Here is a 14,907-nt window from a genome sequence, read left to right on the forward strand (position 1 = left end):
GTATCTGATGGTCTTCTTCAAGCTCTCATGAGTGTGGTAGGTCCTAGATTAAGTCAAGACCTAGCCACCAGTCTTGAGGTACAGCTAGTCCTGGGAGAAGGACCTCAGGCTTTTTTCATCAGCTGTCAAGTGGCCAGTGGCCTTTGAAAACTCAATTGCATGAAGCTACATGCTACATGAATGCTTCTGTGGCTAAACAGCTACTCATAATTATTTAAAGGTCCTGTCCTACTGCATCTGCAGTATGGACATGTCCTCAGCTATGTGTCACCATGAATTGGAGTGCAGGAAGCAGAATGACCGTAATGTGGCATCTCTCTTTTCTTGTCATGTCATTACCCCATGAAGTACAAAATGATTCCTCCAACTTCTGGGTCTTATAGGAGATCTGCCTAGGACATAGCATAGCTGAGAATCTAGTCCGCTAAAATCTGCTCTGATAATCCACTGCTACTGCTTCTTTTGTCTGCCACTCTTGCTAGCAGAGCTGTCCTCCCGGCCTTTTCTTGGAAAGACATTTAAGTCCTGTAACAGAGCAAATTGGGCGTGTTACATTTTTATTCTTTTTTTTATTTGTTTCTTTTTTGTATTTTTATTCTGTTTATTATTTATTCTTTGGAGAGCTACCTAAGTCTTGGTAAAACTTCTTCCACTTTCTTGGTTTAAGTGGCAAAGGGAAACATGATTTGATGCCAGGTGTTTTCCACCATCTACCATAAAAATGTACTAATGCTCAGGCAATTTAAGCACTCACACACGGTTGTTTCACACGATTGTCTCCAGAACTGTGACTATCTTGGTTACATCCAAACTGCTCCCCAGCAAGTCTGATTATTCAGATGGAGTTTCTGGTGAAAAGTCCTGCAGCTTCTGCCCCATCCATGTGTCCAGGTGCCTCAGACAGCTATTGTTCTCTGTACAGCATGGAGGTCCCCAAGGAGTGGGGAGCTGGTTATCTTACAGGCATGAAACTTTGAAACAGCCACCATCATCCCCCCCAATAATATAACAAAACAATTATAGTCAAATGTACGTCTCCATGCTGAAACAGAATTCAAGCTGTAAAGGTAGAGAGGCATCTCAGCATCCAGTTTTCCAGCAGCTGGTATCACCAAGGTTGTTGGCAGATGTGCATTTTAACAATAGTCCAGAAGCCCAGCTAGAGGATATAGGAAGCTGAGATTCCTTGCTTGCATTAATTAGCAGGTTTTGCCCACTGAGGGGCCCTTTTCAAATGTTTCACATTCTAATTCTTCCTAGAACATTAGAATACACCAATTAGGAAATACTTTTAAAAAACAGAATAGCAGTAGCTGCTTCCTGAGTTCAGATGTTGTGTTGTGAATTAGGATTATTTTTAGTTGTTATGGTTGAGTGAGTAAAACTATACAGAGGATAGATGTGGATCAGTAGGTGCATCCTTTACTGTTGGGTTTTTCCATTTTCAGAGTTGACAGCAATAATTTGCACTTTAAAAGTTTATTCTTGTTGGACCTGACTTTCAGTTCATATAAATCAGACCTACCTTGATTTAAGACCGGCTGAAGCAATGGTGTTTTTCATCAAATCAGTGCTTCTCAAAAGATGAATAGTGCCTTAAATCTAACTGTAAAAACAAATTTCAAGCAGTGGCCATTAACTTGAATTATGAAACAGAAAACAGAGAAGGATGATATTTGTCTCACAGTGATTAAGGGCAACAAGATATGCAAGGTTATAGAAAAATCTTCATTAATTCTGTCAACATTTAGTTGTAGTCCATGATATGCATGTAAGCGGTATAAAAATTATGCCACAAATATTGTCATAAATGTTAGGTAATGCTATGAAATATTTCTTCTTATTTTGTCTGAAACTTGCCTAATACCACTTTTTTTTTTAATTATATAGTCTTAAATTCAGTTCAGAGATCGTACTGAGCTACCCAGAACAGTAATACTGTGAGAAGATTGTGGAGCTTTCCACTAGAGGATCCTTGAATATTTTTAGGAAGGTCATAGTGCTTAGCTACCAAAAAAAAAAAAAAAAAGAGAGAAATTAAATGTTTGTCTGCATTGCAGAGAAGCATAAAATCAGTTCATCATATAGGAGTATAAGGTATGGAGGTAGTTCGGTGAATATATTTGTTTTGGCTGTCCATGGCAGCTGAGAAGTAATACATGCCAATTTTAAAACCCCTTTGTGGGACTATAGTTATTTTATCCTATTTCAAGAAGTAAAGTATGTCTTTTTTTGCTTTAAAATAGGTTGAGTCAGTAGTACGTATATTTCAGTGAGTTTGAAGCTGCTTTAGGCTATGCAGGAATGCGTGCGCCTGTGCGTGTGTACGTGTGAGAATGAGTGAATGAGAGAGAGGAGAGAATTTGAGCCAGTCCCTAACAAATCTCTGCTCTCTTCTGTTGCAAGAGAAGGATGCGTGCAGCAACTAAGTATCCCATTATGATTTTTGTGCATAATTTTAAACATGGTATGATGCAGAAAAGTCAAGGTGTTAATGCTTCTGTATAGACATTTTATGATACCTGTATGACAAGAAATTATAAATGATAAAATATGGTTATGGTTGTGGATACCCTAACATCTTTTACTTCTGGCTTTCAGTTAGGCTTTGGACATGTATATTAGTAGTGATACAGATGCAGAAGTTAAGAGACCAAACTGATTAAGGCTTTGGTCTGGACAGCAGTAATCCAAGTGTCACTGTAGGAGTGGAGATGCTCATGACTAGCTGAAGAACAGTGCTGCACTGACTTGCTGGAGGTCACAGATTAAGCCAGCAGCACCTTCAGTATATGGGCACACAAATTTCTGCTCTCTCAGAACCTCAGCAATTTTTGAAGGGAAAAAATTAGAAGGGTGGGTGAATCAGAGACACATATACGTATGTGTATATATATGTGTATATACTTATTTGGGGAGGGGAAGAGGGGGTGATTATGATTAATGCATTAGTGGTAGTGGAGGCTTGCAGCTCCAGTCTCTCCAGACTGAGTTGAGTCAAATGCAGCCCAACACCACAGTTAGTGTATAAAAATAATTGGGTTTACGTATATGCTTAACATCAAGCATGCCTAGTCTAAATCATTTCAAACCGTACATGTGTGTTGGTCCTTTGCTGCATTACAGCCCTCATGTCCTTAGTTCACATGTGCATAAGGGGTTCTCAACTCCTAAAGCAGCATAAATTCACCCAACCTTTCTCACCATGGGCATATGGCTCTGCGTACTCTCGGCAGGTAAGGCAGAAGGTAAGGCAAATGACTGGGAACGCAGAGCTTTGAAGTTGTTTCGATGTTTACATGGTAGTTATCTGAATTGCACCTGGGCATTTGCTGACAGCAGAAGAGACAGTCAACCCCACTGCAAAGGGAAATCTATACTTTTCTGTGAAAAATATTAACTTTACAACCATCACACAAATTCATTGTCCTTTATTTATACGGGTTGAAGACTTCGTTTTGAAAATAAACAGCATAAGTTGATATACATCACAGTTAAGTGTTCGTTCTCTTATGGGCTACACCAGAATTTGCAATGGAGTGGTCATTTCTGAAATGTCTTGCGTGAGTTTACTGTGAGGTGGTGAGGTAGATGGCATCACCTTACCTAGTGCTGATGATACTGAAAGACATTATGTTCTTTCTTAGAAAGGGAGAACTATGAAACCTCCCAAAGGGAAAGCTTGTCATTTGCATGGGAGAAGGCGGCATGGGAAAGATTTTTCTTTAAATCTGGTGTAAAAGCAAACTGATGAACAAAGACAAAACCACACAGGCAATCAAAGAAAATTGATCAGAAATTGAAAAGATTTTACAGCAGGTTTCCAATACCAAAATGTTATATAAAGATTAAAATCTATAAAGTAATTGCAAGATACAAACCAGTCAGCATCTCTGCTTCTCCTAAAGGTATCAGCCTTTGCTGGGACACTAGAAGAAGCAGAAATGCTACTTAACATTTCCCAACATGTGTTCTCAGGAAGCATGCTTCTGCTATGCACAATTTGTGTAATTTTCAATAACTCTTTTGCATAAAATACTTTATTCTTCACTTTCCTCTGCTTTGTCTTTTACTGAAAACTGACCACTAAACAAACCCTTTTGTTTTGTTTTTCCTCAAAAAGCATAAAACGTGGACCAAGATTTTAACCATTTGCTAATACATCAGTTTACTGGGAAAAGTGATTTTTGGTTGAGGTTCTATTACAGTGATTAGTTGTATTGACTGTGAAGGAGAATACCTGATATCCACTTAGAGCCTAGCCATCATGAAGCATTTCTGTGGATGCTCGATAGTGAAAACAAACAAACTGCTGCTAATAGCAGTCTGAAGTTCATTCCCAGCTAAGTACTAGTCTGGGCCAAGCTAAAACAACACCACAGCTCTAGCCAGAGCTCACAAGGCTTGATTTTCATGTTCTACCACGGATTACTTCTAACTGCTGTTTGCTTTAGAAGTCATTCATTTCCCATAGCAGGATAGCACAGTCCCCAGCTTTCATGCCTCTCTTTGTTGTTCTGTGACCTCTTGTACCTTTCCCACTTCATTTTATCTTTAAAATAGATATAGCACTTCTTCCTACTCAAGAGGGTAAAAATGATAGCAATGTGTGACTCACTGTATTGTTCCAGGATTGTAAAAAACAGGGACTGCTCTCACTTCTCACTTTTGTCCATCTCCATTTGGCAGTCATTGCTCTTCTTTTTGTCCTTCTTCCTCCCACCTCTGCCCCATCACATTTCCACCTGACCTCCACACGCATATTGTGACAACTGACACGTTATCTCTAGGTTTTATTCATGTCTTTGTTTATACAGAAGCATAACTGGTTATCTTAATGCAGGACTGAGCATTAATTGCTATTTGCACAGTTCTGAGCATATTGATGTTAGTCCTGCTGCAGAGTCGAGAGTTCAAAATGACTAAGAGCTCCTGGGACTTGCCAAAGGTAAAAGCATCATAAAGAGGACATTTTTTGTTTTTATCAGAACCAAATTTGCTGAGACGTGGAAAAACTGTATCCTGTAAGGAAGCGATCGCAGAGGGTGGGTATTGGGAACTGGGTAGGATGTACTGAACATTCCGGACACCATGTAGGCCAAACTTGGATATGCGTTCCTCAAACTGTTCCCTTGGCTAAGCGCTCGAGATTGCCTGCACCTGCTTTGCTCCTGACTGTGCAAGAACACAATACCAAACTGTCAGGTTAGATTTTAATTAGAGTTAAAAATATCAACTCCTATAAAAGCCTATTTAAAAGCACAAAAATTATGAAGTGTTACGGAGAGTTTGTGTAAGTGAAAGAGAGGCGGGTACATTGGAGTGGTTAAACATTGGAACAGGCTGCCCAGGGAAGTGGTGGAGTCCCCATCCCTGGAGGTATTTAAAAGACGTGTAGATGCGGCACTTAGGGACATGGTTTAGTGGGCATGGTGGTGTTGGGTCGACGGTTGGACTTGATGATCTTAGAGGTCTTTTCCAACCTTAATGATTCCATGATTCTATGATTCTATACATTATGACGTTTTACTGTGTGGGACCAGGCCAGTTTGGCTGCCCTGGTCACCTTGGAGGGACGAGGGGCATCTGCTTCTGCAGTGGGATGTCTGTTCTCTGTCTCGCAGGTATATCCAGCTGGCCACAAAGGGCAAAATTATGACAACAGATAAGCTGTTGTCACAGCTTGCTTTAGTTAGAACATGGACTTCCACAGACATAATTTAGAATCCCTGAAAATTTAAGAAAGTTACCGTGGATATATTGCAGGAAAGTAACATTCTGGAGTTTTAAGTACCTACATCTCTGAAAAAAATACTTGAATTTTAACTGATCAGAGCCATTTTAAAAATTAATTCCAGTGGCCTCCAAAATCACAGGTATCATAAAATCCTTGAAGGTGAAGAAGGTATCTGATCTTATGATACCTTGGGGCCCTTTTTTCATGGTTCAAAATAGAGATATTGGTAGAAATAGTTTTTCTGTTCTGTGAAATGTTTTGTCAGTTTGTAAAATTTCCTTATCTGGTTCAAGATCACAGGCCAAGACCAGGTAAAAATGGTTTTGTGAATTTCTTATTTACTGTAATATAGTTAGTTAAATTTTAAAGTAAACACATTTTAAACACAAAAAGGTGTTTTTTCGTTGAAAGCTATCAAAATGAAACATTTCAACATGCCAATTATTTGCTTTTTTTATTTGATAATTTGCTTTCTGTGTTGAAAACTTGTGTCAATTGAATTTTTAAATGGAAAAAGGATGTGGAAAAATTCCTTGATCATTGCAGTCTCCAACTTACCGCTTCTACTGATTCTGGTATCGTTTGCTCTCATCCTTCTGTGGGGCTTGTGGATCAGTTGCAAACCACAGCAACGTTTTGTTTCCCTAACGTGACTGGTGGTATCTGAGCATACCTGCATATGTAGTCAGCAACAAAGAGGCTCTTCTCAACACAAAGGCTTTTCACTATTCGTTAAATAATAGGAAAAGTTTCATGTTCAAATTTCAACTAGTCTTACTGGGGCCAAATTTAGGAGACCAGGCGGTTAGCTCTTCAGGGCTGCTGCTTCAAGCTGCCTGTATTGTTTGCAACGTCAATCATCTGCTCTATGAGGGCAGAGCCAGAGCTATGAACGATGGAGGTTATAATCCACCTGCGAAGACCACTGTGGAATAGCAAACAGTGTCATGTTATCCTGTAGAAGAAATCACAGGAGAAGCAAAGGTAATGTAGAATGATGATAGCAAAGAAATGATATTACAAAATATTAAACAAAGCGCTCACCTCAGAGCAACCTATCAGAGGAAATGGTAGCTGTAACAGAGGTCTCGTGACGAAAGCAACAAGTTGAACAGCAGCAACTTTTTTTGGATCAAGTTAATGTTCTGCTACTTTCGTTTCCCATTTCTCGAGATGAGTGCCAGTGCTGGTGCGAGATGAATAGGCATGGCCAGCCGGTTCGGTTCAGTTTGGTTTTGATAACACACTGGAGTGCAGGTTAGATAGCAGCAAACGTCTCAATGAGTTATGCTAGAAGAGAGAAGCAGCCTTAAAAATCCTTTCAAGTTGCATCAAGTTTTATAAATGTTCGTTTATAAAACTGGCCAAATCTCTGCTTTGCTGGGGTACATGTACCCATTAATTTCAAGTAAGCTGATAGGTATTTGGACTACATGTCTTTTTTGCAGTAACTGGAATGATATTAATTATTTTTTATATATTTGTACAGCTTCAAAAATATGGAACATTATTATATTTGAGGATACCTGAAGTAGCCATCTGTCACTGTGACAGCTGTGCTATAAGCTAACATAGGGAAAATATTTTTAATGTTAAATTGTTTAGGATAAGTGTGTACAAGAGAGAGTGCTGAAGGACCCCGCAGAGCAGACTGAGCACGTCCATCCTCTGTAGCACTTGGCCCTGGCTCTCCACTGTGCTTTTTGTGGTCTCCTGTTGTCTTGTGACTCAATTATTATTTTGCGTATGGGATCTTTTGTACTCACGGTGAAGTGAAAGCTGTGCTGCAAGCCACGAGGTGAGGGTTTTAGGGCATGGGCACATGCTGCATGCCGCGGAGTATGGCATGAGGAGGTGATTAAGGGTACAAAGGATGCAGAGATGGTGCTGGAGGACTCTGCAGGGTGGCAAGAAGCAGATCTAGAGCAGAGTCTACATCCATTCTGCCATTTGGGAGTGGTCCCCAATCTCTTGAACTATGCTAAGGTTTAATTTGTAGATAAATTGGAGCAGTTCAGAACAGAGCTAGGGGTGACCCAGCATTTACGCAGTGTGGATGATCAAGGGCTCATAAATGCACCCTGGGCTTTGGGTCCAGCAAGAGCATTCTGTCCAGTCTGGTAACAAATACCCCTGCTGAAGCTAACGTTGATGTGAAGAACAAGATTGCCTTGATTAGTGCTGTGCGTATTCTTAATATCTTACACTGTTTTAAAATACCATGATGAAAACAGCATAAAAACATTGATTTCTTAATAATGTTTTCTTATTCCAAATATTAAAGAGTCTAGAAAAGGGGACCTGGACCCAAGTTGCCCCATTTCATAGAACAGAATAGAATCATAGAATGGTTTGGGTTGGAAAGGACCTTAAAGATCATCTAGTTCCAACCCCCCTGCCATGGGCAGGGACACCTTCCACTAGGTTGCTCAAAGCCTCATCCAACCTGGCCTTGAACACTTCCAATGATGGGGTATCCACAACTTCTCTGGGCAACCTGTTCCAGTGTCTCACCACCCTCACAGTAAAGAATTTCTTCCTAACATCTAACCTAAATCTACCCTCTTTCAGTTTAAAACCATTACTCCTCGTCCTCCCTGATAAAGAGTCCCTCCCCATCTTTTCTGTAGGCCCCTTTTAAGTACTGGTAGGCTGCTATAAGGTCTCCCTGAAGCCTTCTCTAAGCTAGACAACCCCAACTCTCTCACCCTGTTCTCACAGGGGAGGTGCTCCAGCCCCCTGATCATCTTTGTGGCCCTCCTCTGGACCTGCTTGAGCAGGTCCATGTCTTTCTTATGCTGAGGGCCCTGGAGATGAACACAGTACTCCAGGTGGGGTCTCACCAGAGCAGAGTAGAGGCGGAGAATCACCTCCCTTGACCTGCTGGCCACACTTCTTGTGAATGAGGAAGTGGACTTGCTCGACTGCAGAGTAGGGAGCTGCTTACCCTTCTTTCTTTCTTTGACCCCATCAGTCATGAACAGTTTGCAGTGCGATAGCTCAGCTTCAGTGGAAGAAATTGAGAATTTCCCCTTCCCCTTACTTTCTAACCTGGTGAGGAGGCCAGCACGCTGTGATGCAGCAGGTATGAGGCTGAATCCCATCCAACCAAGATGTGTCTTCCATGCCCCAAGTGACTTCTCTAATAACGCTCAGGCTGTATATTAAACATGGTCTCCAAGAACATCTCCACAGTGTCTGTATTATAAAGGAAAATTATGAGCCCAGTTGTCAGCCTTTGAAGATACAACATAAGCACCTAAATCCAGTAGAGGTTTCAAGCCTGTACAAAAGATCGGTGCCAAGTCTCTGGGAGAAATCGGATTTCTGACACAGCGGTCTCAGCAGTGTTTTCTACAGGATAACTTCAATATTGCCATTATTCTCAGCTGACTAATGCTCTCTAGGGAACTTGCAAGTCTAATCCAGACTGAAGATCTCATTGCTGGGGCCAGGCAACTTCAAGTTAAGGCTGACATCGCTGAGTGTCATAATATTACTTTCCATTTTGGGCTGTAGAATTTTGTTTTGAAGTAATAACTAGGATTTGCTTTCCTTCTGTCAACATCTTTCTGAAAGGGTCTAATAAACCTGCTAATCAGGTGATTGGGTTTTGCATGTGGATTGCTGGTTTCCTCCTTTAGAACTGTCTATGTGTCACTTTAATTAAAGCCTAGCAGATTATTAAATCGCTAGAATGAAGAACCAGCAGGATTTTCAGTCTTTATACTTTGCAGGACCTTTTCCAGCTCAGAGTGCTTTTCTTCTGTATCAGTTAACCAGTAAGAAGTCATACAGATTTATCCTTTTTTCCTCTGAAGGAAGTGTTGTGTTTCACAGTGGTGCTGCTGGTGCTGCTGGTTGCTCACCACAGAACCTACGCTTGCTGAATCCAAAGTCTTTTTTATTAAAAGCAGATGTCAAGTAGTCCTGTCAAAATGACAGGGTTTATTTGATAGCAGTGGTATTCTTGATACCATATCTATGTTGAATAAATTCTCTGGCTTTTTATTAAACATCCAGAAGAGTTATTTGCATGCTGGACAGAAACACTAATTACCTTTTTTTTGGGGGGGAGGAGGGTGTGGTTTCCTGAGAGTGAATGATTACAGTTTGACAGGTACTCTGAAATATCAGTGGCAGATTTGGGCATATTTGAAATTAGAGCATAAAATAGCTAATAGCTAATAGGAGTTGATAGAAAAGAGGGAAACAAAAGGCTTGGATACAAAACTTTTCTTTTTTCTTTTAAATGGTATATGATATTATGGGATTGGCTGGCATTGCAGAATCCCTGTGCTGTTGCAAATTAAAATGGTTTTGAAGTTGTTTGAGTCAACCGTTTCGTATTCATCTTCTGTGTCGGAAAAAAGCTTTTATGTGACAATAAGCTTACTGGGACATTATTAAATCATTTAATCCAGTTGTTTGATGAGTTCCATGCTCTGATCACTTATAATCATGAAAGATTATGTATACATCAGAGAAACAATTTTTTGATGAGTGTGTTTATTTTGCTTGTTGAGTTTGTAATGCTGGTGTTTTGCTTCTACCTTCAGTTCCACTTAATCCAAAGAGTTCATTTGAGTAATTTGTTTCCACACAGAATGCCTTTCAGGAAAATCTTTCAGGTTCTTTATAAATGCACTATATTCACTTTCCTCCCCTCAACAGATCTACAGCCTTTCTCCCCTGCTTTGCTCTGTGCCCCAAATACACTTTTTCACATGTATGGCTCTGTAAGTGAAAGGTGGCTTTAATGGGATCACTCACACGCTTAAAGGTGTCCCTGGTTTTAGTTATCTGTTGAACAGAGATGTTATTTTCATCTTGCTCTACGGGGTTCAGATTCAGGTAATGATTTCTAACACATTCTCTGGGCATCTTGTTCATCTGTACAGGACCCATAAATTTAATACTGTGGACTCGGAGGCTATGTTTATAGGGCAATATAAATGTGGTCCAGGGACCAGTCCCTTGCGCAAGGCCAAGTGGCACGGCTGTCCCCTCATGCCCATTGCTGAGGGCACGCTTTCCAATAGCTGGCTTGCTCTGAGCAGAGCTCTTCCGAGCAGTTCGTAACAAAGCCAGAGCTGCTGCGGCAGGTGGACAAACCCGGGTACGGTGCTTCGGCCTCATCAATGGCCATCTTTTATTTAGCAGTGTAGATGAGCCCTCTGCGCTTCACTTCATTGCAAGTTGTCCCTTGATCTAGCTGCACCGCCGCTGAGGGTAGTCTTGCCTGATTCACAAGACTGGCTCATCCTGCTCTGATCATAAAGCAAGGGGTGGTGCTGCACAAGCAGGCTTCTTGGGAGCCTTTGTTTGCATAGATGAACATGGGATGGCCCTGCTGAGATACAGGACTGCTGAGGGGGAAGAAATGGAACCAGTATCTAATAAATTTCTGGTTTCTGCCTGCTGGTTTACATGCTTCAGCAAATAAAACATGGTTATATCAGCAGAGTGTGTTTGTCTTTGGCTTCTGTTTGACACTTCCACTTGCAAAATTGCTACAGCTGGAGTTGTAAGCAAATGATTTCTTTATTATTCATAGCAGCAGGTGCTGCAACAGCCTTTTGGCTAGAGTTGTACTCTCTTGGTCCATGGTTTCTATATATTTGATTAGATGGTGCCACGCTGCTCAGATGGGATGCTCGTCCTCCAATAAATGTATTTTGTTATACAATCAGTTATATAGTGCATTATCATTATTATTTCCATAAATCACTTTTAGTTGGCAGCTTTCTGTTGCCACTTGGGATTGTTCCAGCAACAATTTGCATCCTTTTTGTATGTCATCCTAAAAAGATTTTGAAAGTTAACATAGCCTGGGTTTGGTTTTATAATAGCTGGTGCCCTTCTGGCTGCGCTAGAACACAGAAACCAGCTATCGAGGCAGGATTGACATATTTATTTTGATTCACATATCGTTTATGTATTCTTCAAGAAGTGCTTATCCCAAGATTCAGTATGGCAATTTAGGCACCCACCTCCAGTGTGCTTATGCCAGCATTGTGATGCTAAAAATCAGGTGCCTGTCACCAGCAGGGTGAATGAGAGCAACGCAGCTCGCTGCAAGGTGGAGGGACAGAATGATGTTCTTCACTCAGAAAGGCAGCCCACAAACCCGGCACGCTGATGTGGGACCTGCCTGTCCCTTGCCAATCAACACGCCATGTGTCTGAATTTCCTATTCCTCTATGGAAGCGAGGTGCTTCTGCTAGAGCCCTCTCCTGAGGGCTCAGCACTGACTCTTTTTAAGTGATGCTGCTAGAGAAATTTTGGCTTGTAGCGCTGTAGTTCTGCTCCTTACTCTTCACAGAACGGGGCAACGTAAAAAGACTCAGGAAATAAGCTGAATTTCCTCTTCAGCCAGATGGGAATCAAAAGCACATTCTCCCTTTCTAGGCTGTAGAAGACCTAGGGGGAGGCGAATCCTCCAGCCTCTCTAAGAGCAAGTGCAGAAGAGGTCTGGCACAAGGGTCTGTGCAGGTACCACAGAGCCTGGCACTGGTGGGCCCTCACTGGGGAATGGGGCTCAGCTCCAGTCTCTCTGAGCATTTCATCATCACTGAGCTAAAAATCAAAAAGGAGCCTGGGTGAAATCTATACAAATCAATTCAGTCCAGGCAAACACGCAGCAGTGTGCGGGAGCCAGAGCTGGCCTTGACTTGGAGCTAAAGCCAAGCTACAAACTGCCATTAACAAAACCTGATTTGGACTCAGCCACCCATTATTTTCCCATCTAGAAGTGACCACCGCACTTGGTGCCTGCTGGCTAAAGACAGGCTAACTTCGGCTGCTGCTCAGGCAGACCTTCAAATGGAGCAAGAGGCTTTTTTACAATGAAATTGCCTTGCAGAAGGGAAAACAACTGTAGTCTAGCTGTGCTTTTCCTATTATTAAGAGAGATGCTTAACTAATTCAGTTCTGTGCTTAGAGGAGGAATTTTCCAATATCTCAGTAAAATTCTTCACGAAATAAAAGGTAAATAAAAAACATGTTTCTATGGACAGATTCCTATCAAGGCTGCAGAGGCAATATTGACTGAAGAGATAACGGAGCACTTGGTGCATCTGACGGAAAGGTGCAGATGGTTGTCCATATGGGGACAAGCAGATAACAAGAACAGGGAGTGTGTCACTGCAAGGTACAGGAGCGGCTGCCTTTTCAGCTGGCTGCAGACTGGGTACTTCACACGTGTGAGTTCACTGGTATCTGGAAGAATCATTTCAGCCTTCTGTTTATATTAAAAAAAAAAAAAAAGATGCAGTTTCACCCATTATGCTAGTTTCATATACAGGCTGCACTGCTGGGAGAGTTGATGGATCTATCGTATGAAAGGAGAATGGGTGATACACATTTAATCACTGGCAACAACCTCCTGATTTAGGCACTGAAAGCTATTAAAGAGAAAAGTAATGGACCAAGAGTCGCATCCAAGTATGGTGTTAATGGTACCCCTTTCAGTTAGCATGGCAGACCCGAAGCAGGGAGATGAAAAATGTGAAGAACACAACACAGCAGGCCAGTTTGGCCACGTCCCTCAGACAGAGGGACCCTTTCCTGGTCACAGATGAATAAGCACCATCACTGCCGCTCTGAGCTGCCATAGCCACAGTGTGCTCTGTTTTGGTGTACCTGTCGGTACAGCTGCCCACACGTGCCTCGCCGGCAGCCTGCGTGCTGCCTCCCCGAGCCCCACCGGCATCGTGAGACACTTTCAGGCATGTTCCAGTGTGCTGGACCTCATGTATCCTTGCAGTACGTACCCTGCTTGTGCCAGAGACTGCTCCTAAGCTCACGCCCTGCAAGACAAGTAAACCTGGTTTGAGAATGTGCACCAGGTTGTCCTTAGCAAGCAAAACTAGACATTCCCCATGATTGATGAGCTCTGGATTTTATGCCCTGTGTAAGGCGATGACGATGTTTAAGAATGACATATATTGTCATCCTTAAATGTGGAACTTATTTGAAGGAAAAAAAAAGTATAATTATTAAACAAAAATTAATTTATTTCTTACAGGTGCTGTTTCAGAAGCTGTGTAAGGAAAACGCAGGTAAGACACTGCATTACTTATTGAAAGGTTCTTGGTGGCTTGTGTAGACATGCATGCGTTGATGGAGGACCCGTGGGAATCTCTGCTATTCTGAGTTTTAGTTATTTCGTGCAGTTGCTATGATCACTTCCATGCTGTTGTTCATGACGTAGTGGTGTAGGATTTATGTGGCTCTTTGGACAGCTGATAATTCAGCAACTTTCGACTTACACCTCACAAAGCAAGTTCTGAAATAACAGGGATAAAACCAAGTATTTGTTATTGGTGTCAGAGTGGGACTAAAGGGCTTGCCGTGGCACTGGCGGGCGTAGTGGTGAGCCGAGGTGAGGTGCACCTGAGTGCATTTTCCAGCTCAGCGCTCGCAGAGCAGCCAAGTCTGGTGAAGAGGCTCATTACACAGGCACATTTTCCAAAAAATTTAACACCCCCCCCCAGGCCTTGTCCCCAGTGGCAGAGTCATGGTGCCCACATCACTCCTTAGCGTGAGCTCACTAGCCGGTTAATGCAGTTGCCGATATTAACAGCATTGGTGAGTTTGACTATTCTGTGGAAATTATTTAGTTACAGCTGACGTTCTGTGAGGCACCAAGATCAGAGCAGTAAGTGGAGTTAACAGAATGGATACCCTGAACCCCACGTACATTAGCATTCCAGGAGTTAAGGAAAGGTTTGGGTAGACATATATACACACAGAGATCCTGATTCAGCAAGATACTTAACATGCAATTAAACCCACATTTGACAAAACCAATTCATTGCAACGGGGAGTAAGCAACTGCTTGGACGATTTGCTTAATTGAGGGTAAATGTCCTTATTAAATTGTAATGAAGCACAATTAAGAAATACAGAGAAAACAACCTGCTTCCCAGAATGGGGGTTACTGGAATTTAATAACAGTCCCACAGTTTTGCAAAAAGAAATGTTCCCAAAGTCTAAGTGAATCCTCATTCCCACAAAAGCCTTTGCCAGCTAGAAATATTTCAATCGTAAAACAACTGACCTCCGGAGTCACCTATTTCTGACTGCTTTTTCTGTTTCATTAGTCAATATGTATGCAGTGTGTGTCAATTAAAATGAAAGCAATTGGACGTCACTGTTGTAATTAT

At 41.8% G+C, this 14,907-nt stretch overlaps 1 protein-coding gene across 2 annotated transcripts in view; it reads left to right on the top strand.

Annotated features, from left to right (window-relative positions):
- Positions 1-14,907, top strand: part of STARD13 (StAR related lipid transfer domain containing 13) — a 300,044-nt gene that overhangs the window by 116,451 nt on the left and 168,686 nt on the right. For both annotated transcript variants that reach the window (XM_076364265.1, XM_076364266.1), the window contains exon 5: positions 13,767-13,800. In XM_076364265.1, coding sequence (XP_076220380.1) covers positions 13,767-13,800 — 34 coding nt within the window. The remainder of the gene's footprint in view (positions 1-13,766; positions 13,801-14,907) is intronic.

Source organism: Aptenodytes patagonicus, chromosome 1, assembly GCF_965638725.1.
Source record: "Aptenodytes patagonicus chromosome 1, bAptPat1.pri.cur, whole genome shotgun sequence".
Taxonomy (NCBI): Eukaryota; Metazoa; Chordata; class Aves; order Sphenisciformes; family Spheniscidae; genus Aptenodytes; species Aptenodytes patagonicus.